Source organism: Helianthus annuus, chromosome 16, assembly GCF_002127325.2.
Source record: "Helianthus annuus cultivar XRQ/B chromosome 16, HanXRQr2.0-SUNRISE, whole genome shotgun sequence".
NCBI classification, from domain to species: domain Eukaryota; kingdom Viridiplantae; phylum Streptophyta; class Magnoliopsida; order Asterales; family Asteraceae; genus Helianthus; species Helianthus annuus.
Window position 1 is genome coordinate 12,317,024 of NC_035448.2, and position 6,798 is coordinate 12,323,821.

General features: G+C 39.1%; 1 protein-coding gene across 1 annotated transcript; it reads left to right on the forward strand.

The window, feature by feature from the left end:
- The first annotated feature begins 5,250 nt into the window (after nt 1–5,250).
- On the forward strand, nt 5,251–6,297 carry LOC110923722. The gene has a single exon (XM_022167782.1). It carries the CDS (start codon nt 5,251–5,253, stop codon nt 6,295–6,297), a length of 1,047 nt encoding a protein of 348 aa, XP_022023474.1.
- The last annotated feature ends 501 nt before the right edge of the window (nt 6,298–6,798 follow it).

Sequence of the window (6,798 nt, forward strand, 5' to 3'; positions counted from 1 at the left end):
AAAAGAATGAGTAGAAGTGAACTTATGCTCACTTTAGTAACTTGTGATGAATCTGTTCTTGCTTCTGTTTAACAGCTGATTATGGATAGATTTGAGGGTGTTTGAGTGAGTTGTAAAGTGGAAAAGTGCGGAGGAGGGTTGGCTTTTATAGGGAAAAGAATTAGGGTTGATTAGGTGACATTAAATGCAAGAAATACAAGCTTAAACTCAACAAAACACACCAGGAAATGGCCCAATCGCGAGCTGATTAAGTCTGATCTGCGGATCCAACCTGTCACGGGCCGCGAGCCGGGGTCAGGCGACACAAGATTGATGTTTTGTCATTTATAACCCCTATACTTATATATAGTGATGTTTTAAGTTATTTTTAGGGTGTTTTAGGTATAAAAACCATATGTTAAGGTATGTAATGCAACTATATTATAAGACTAATATAAAATGAGTACAAACAAGTATATTTGTCAAGAATAAGTGTCGTATTCACGTAAGTTGAACGTATAATCACGTGTTTGCAAGTTTGATGCATTTTGCACAAATTAAGATTAAAGTATCACATGTTTGATCAATCCAAATGTACGAGCAAGCATGAAATGTGTATAACATGAATGTGATGAAAATACGAATTACATTATGATCCAAGTCTCGGATTTTACAACGATTACAAGGAAAGAACGATTACAAGAATACAAGACTTCCAATAATAGAAATACAAGCACACTTTCTAATTATGGAAAGTTTGAAAAAGCAGGGCATTACATAAACGCCACATGTCTCCCCTTTGTTGGAAGAAAGTAAAACGACTCTCTAAGCTGTTAACTGTTCGTACAAATAGATCGCAACTCATACAAAAACAACGCCTAAATAAATTCGTGCCATACACTAGATTATCAGAAAAATAATCATTTACCAAACGATTGCGAGCACCTTCACGATCTCTTTCAAGTTTCCTTGCTCTTTTACGGGGTTAAGAATTTTATGCTTGATGACTTAAAACTTGCATACCCAACTTAACAGTTTCAGTAATGATCTCGTCTTTCATATCGGAATTGGATGACTCGAATAGAAAATTCATTATAAAAATATGTAAATATTTTTTAGATAGGGTTGGTGTGAGAGAGATGAAAAAATGGTGTAAATATGTAGAAAATGGGATAGGTAGTTGAGTATATGTATGCTAAATTTAAATTAAATAAATTTCTTTTTTTTTCTTAATATGGTCACATGATCGTTGGGCATGGGCCCCACCTATGGCTGCAAACGAACCGAACGAAACGAACAAGACCTTGTTCGTGTTCGTTTGTTAAGAAATATATTTGTTCGCGAACTGTTCACGAACACGAACGAACGAGATTTTATGTTCATGTTCGTTTGTTAAGGAAATGAACTTGTTTGTGTTCATTTGTGTTTGTTTGTTAATTTTAGGCAACGAACGTTGACGAATACAAATGAGCACAAACTAATGTTTATGAACACAAATGGAAACAAACGAACACAAACAATCGTTCATGAACAGAATATATAATACACCGACACTTATTAGATATTTAATTTTTCGGAATTTTGAAGTATTTAAATAAATATAAAAACTAAAAACACTACTAAAGTATCGAACACAAACAAACACGTTACCGAACGTTCACGAACATAAATGAACGAACACGACCTCTGTTCATGTTTGTTCATTTAACTAAACGAACGAAATTTCTTGTTCGTGTTCGTTTGTTTAGTAAATGAACGAACACAAACAGACTTCCCGCCGAACGGTTCACAAACTGTTCGCCGAACGTTTGGTTCGTTTGCAGCCCTAGCCTCACTCAAACAATTAACTTCACGCCGTGCCAACCACTCACACCAGCCCTCTTACTGTCCTTAACCCCGCCTTGTCCGGTGGTGTACCCCGCCCTGTTCACGCCTTGCCTTGCCCCTATAATGAGGCATGGGCCGTGGCTCCATAGCAAAGAGTCTTATAGGTACAATATATTTTTCTTTCGATATACACGTAAAGTAAACATTTCATCCAATAATGAGAGTTAAATTCCACCATGGACATGGTATGATGTTAACTTTACCAATTTAATTGGCAGTAGGTCTCTCTTCCTTTAAATTGGCCACCAAGTGTCGCTATTATACAAGGTTTACAGAAAACGACCCCTAGCATGAATTAAAGAAAAACAAAAGACGAATGTGGCACAATTTTCAAATTGTTAAGAAGGTACGTATGGGAGTTGAGTTTCCCATAATATGATAGATCTAGACCTAAAAGAATCACATTGAAGAATTGATTTATACATCTTTAAACTTATATTACACACAAATAATAATGTATTTTTTATATAAAAAAACAAAAGATAAAAAAATCAAGTCTCATGGTATAGAAAACCACATTCTCTAGTCTTCTTTTAAACATTGCTAATTGTTTCTGAATGGTACAGAAAACCACAGTCTCTAGTCTTCTTTGAAACATTGCTAATTGTTTCTGAATGACATTTTTTTGAACGCCTAATTTCTTGTATTTGGCCACCACAATCTCCAAATTGGAGAACCTCGTTGCCCCATCCAGCCAGACTATGTTGTCTTAACCGGGCTCAACCTGACTTCAGAGTTTGGCTTAAGCGTTTCCCCCGGGAAAACTATATCGTCGGTTGTCACTTGACAGTTGTTGTGTCACAACAAGAGTAAAACTCCCCGGCGTATCACACGGTGAGACGAAAACCCGAATAAGCTCGGGATTCAAACTGACAACCTCACACAAGACTTAACTCAAGTCCTTCATTGCCTAAATTCATAAAAAATAACACAAATAAATATCAAACTTAGGTCTTGACAACGCGCTATTCACGCCACTAAGATGAAAATATACATATCATCCACATATTGATTTGCAATGAAATGTGAGTAGGTTAAAACTTTAAAAGTATGTTTACGTGTACAGCTGGAAGTGTACCGTTGATGTTGGGTCCCACAAACGTGGCGAGGGTGTTGGGCTTTTGTTTTTCAAATGGGAGCAGGACAGCTGGGTGACGATGATTGGCAAGATCTAAGAGGAGAGACTTTTGTCGGTGGTGTCAAACATCATACGAGGGCTGTCGGTGATATCAATGCCCCCATGCTCCTATAGATTTTACACATTTATTGCCCTTTAATTCACATACCCACGTGTCTCCTCTTCACCTTTTCGTACTAGAATTCAATAAAATACGTAAACCAGTTTTTTTTTTTAGAAACAGAAAAGCTATTAGTATACCAACTTTTTGTGTTAAAGGCATGATCATATGTTATATTATTGGGGTGTGATAAATATACCCAGGATAAATATTAATATAAAGGTTTTCTCGCTTCGACCGGGCGTCATTGGATGCGTTCAACGGTTTTGTTTCTAATGCTGGCCTTATGGAATTTTCCATGTCGGGAGGTAAATTTACTTTTATTTCAGGACATTCTGATGTGAAAATGAGTAAATTAGATAGATTTTTGGTGAATGACGCTTTTCTTAGCCGTTGGCCGTCTGCGAGATTAGTGGTTCATAAAAGGGGCCTTTCGGACCACTGCCCGATCTCCTTGTCGTGTGTTACAGATGATTTCGGTCCTGTCCCGTTCAAATTTTTTAATTCCTGGATTGGAGATCCGGAATTAGAGACTATTGTTGATGGGGTCTTGAATGATGCTTCGGTCTCAGGTAACAAAGACGAGATTGTAGCCGCGATTCTTAAAAACATTAAGCCGGGTATAAAAAAATGGAGGGCTGGGGTCAGAACTAAGGAGTTGAAAGAGACGACAGAGTTGGAGAAAATTATCGAAGGGATTGAGTCTAAGGCCTGTAGGGGTCCGATCTCGGCTGAAGATAAAAAATTGAGAATTGTGTCCCGTTTAAAACTGAATCATTTGGAATCGATTAAATCGAAAGATTTGCAACAAAAGGCCCGCGTTAATTGGCTCAAGTTTGGAGATGAAAATAGCTCGTTTTTTCATAAAATTGTCTCTATAAACTCGGCCAAAAACAGGATTCAAGGGTTAGTGTTTCAAAACAGGATGGTGTCGGATCCAGTGGAGCTGAAAGAAGAAATTAGGCTATGGTTTAAAAAACAATTTGCGGAACCAATTAGAAGAAGGCCGGATTTTTTTAAAGATGGGCTGCCTATCTTAACCGAGAACAATGGAAGGATTCTGTGTGCTCAATTCACGGAGAAAGAAGTTTTCGAGGCTCTTAGAAGCTGTGATGGTGGGAAAGCGCCGGGTCCGGACGGGTTTTCTTTGAAGTTTTTCAAAGCTTTTTGGGGTAAGTTTAAAGGTAAAATTTTGGAGGTGATGAATGAATTCTACTTGACGGGTAGGATTAGCAATGGATGTAACTCTTCTTTTGTCGCATTAATTCCAAAAGTTAAAGACCCCCAAAGTATTTCTAATTTTAGACCAATCTCTTTGGTCGGGTCGATATACAAAATCATTGCCAAGACTCTAGCCAATAGACTCAAGATTGTTATCGGTGACATTTCCTCCCCTATGCAATCCGCGTTCGTTGGTAACCGTAATATTCTCGATAGCCCGCTTATAGTGAGTGAGACGGTCGCCTGGGCTAAAAAAACTAAGACCAAGTTACTTGTTTTCAAAGTGGATTTCGAGAAGGCGTATGATTCCATAAATTGGAAATTTCTTTTTGGGATGTTGGAATAGATGGAGTTTCCTCTCAAATGGATTTCCTGGATTAAGGGTTGTTTGGTCTCGGGCATGGGGTCGGTGTTAATAAATGGGTCTCCTACTAAAGAATTTAAGTACAAGCGTGGGCTTCGTCAAGGGGATCCGTTATCCCCGTTCTTGTTTATCATCGCCATGGAAGTGGTTACTTTCTTTATTAATAGGCTCGTTAATTTAGGCCTATTTAAAGGTTGTCAACTCCCAAATGGCGGCCCAAATATCACTCACCTTTGTTACGCTGATGACGTGGTTTTTATAGGTCTGTGGTCGAAGGACAATATTATTGCCCTAAACAGATTATTAAGATGGCTTTGCCTTGTGAGCGGGCTAAAGATAAATCGGCGGAAATGTAAAATTTTCGGGATTGGAGTCGAAAATAATGAAGTGGAGCGCCTCGCTTGCAAAGTCAAATGCGATGTTGGTTCTCTCCCGTTTGAGTATTTGGGTATTCCGATTGGAGCGAACATGAAGAGAGCCAAAGTTTGAAAACCGGTTTTAGACAAATTCGCTTCGAGATTATCCAAATGGAAAGCGAGACATCTATCATTTGCGGGCCGTATGACGCTAGCTAAATCGGTTCTTGGTAGCTTGCCGTCCTATTTCCTATCGCTATTTTCCGCGCCTAAATGTGTTGTCAAAAAGCTTGAGAAAATTAGAAGGGAATTCATATGGGGAAAATCAAATAATAGATATAAACTTGGATGGATAAGATGGGAGCTTCTGTTGAAAGTGAAAAAAGCGGGCGGAATGGGGATGGGAAGCATTCAAAGTTTTAATCTTGCGCTTACGAAGTGGTGGTGGAGATTAAAAGGCAACCCCAACCACCTTTGGGCCGAGGTGATTGCGGCTATCCACGGAGGTAATTCGATCTCGTCTTCTAATTTGTTAATCCTTTTGAAGAAAACAATCCCGGGGATTTGGAAAGATATTGGGTCAGTGCAGGCGGCGCTTGGCAAACTCGGTATAGATCTCAAAGACAACCTCGTGTTGGACGGAAGGGTATGGAAATGGAGAAGTGAACCGAATGGTTCTTTTTCGGTTCGGCAGGTCCGTATGGGGATCGAGTCGCGTTCTTTGGAGGAAAATAGGGATAATGTCGCCTTTGATTGGAATAATTGGGCTCCGCCGAAAGCTATCTATTTATTATCGAGAGCTCAAATGGGAAAAATAGCTTCAAAAGTGGGTTTGTTGCAGAGGGGTGTTCCCATTGGTGACAGCTTATGTTCTCGTTGCGGGATCCATGATGAAGACCCAGTCCATATTTTCATGAGTTGTCTATGGGCTCAATGCATTTGGTGGAGCATTTTAACTTGGCTGCGGATTAGATTTATTACTAGCAACAACCTGAATGACTTCGTTTTGCAAGTGAAACTGAACCCGGGGGATAAAGTTTGGAAGAAAGTGGTGTATACGATCATCATGGCGACTGTTTGGAACTTGTGGAAAGTTAGAAATGAAAAGGTCTTTGAAGATTCCTTCATTCCCTTCAGGATGACGGTGGAGCAAATAAAAGAAGACGCGTTCCTATGGATAAGCAACAGGTCAAGGCTCAAGAAGCCTTCATGGGAGAATTGGAAGGACTTTAATATTATTGATCAAATGTAATCGGTTTTTCCTGTTTTTTTTTTCGGTTTGGTTTTTGGAGTTGTCTTGTTCTTTTCCAGCCCCTTACTGGCCCTTTATATTTATATATAAAGAGTGGTTGCCGTTCAAAAAAAATATAGAGGTTTTCTAATGGCACACTCCCTGTCTATCTACACACTTTTTCAATTCAATACACATTGTATAGGCCTATACGATGCGTATTGAATCAAAGTAAAAAACATGGCAGACTGACAGGTGCAGGTTATGTCTAGCGGGGGGCTTGATACGCATCGTATAGACCTATACGATGCGTATCAGGCCACTGTTTTTTTGAATTTATTTTTTGTTGTGTTGTGTCGAATGCGAACCCGAGAAACGAAAGGGATTTCGAGCAGTTGGTCATCTTTCCATGCTTTTACACTCGAATATGTGGTTCCCAATTTGCGGAACATAATCCCAGATTGTCTAAAAAAGCGCTTTTATCATGTGCCATATTAGATGTGTTATGGTGAGATTTTTCAA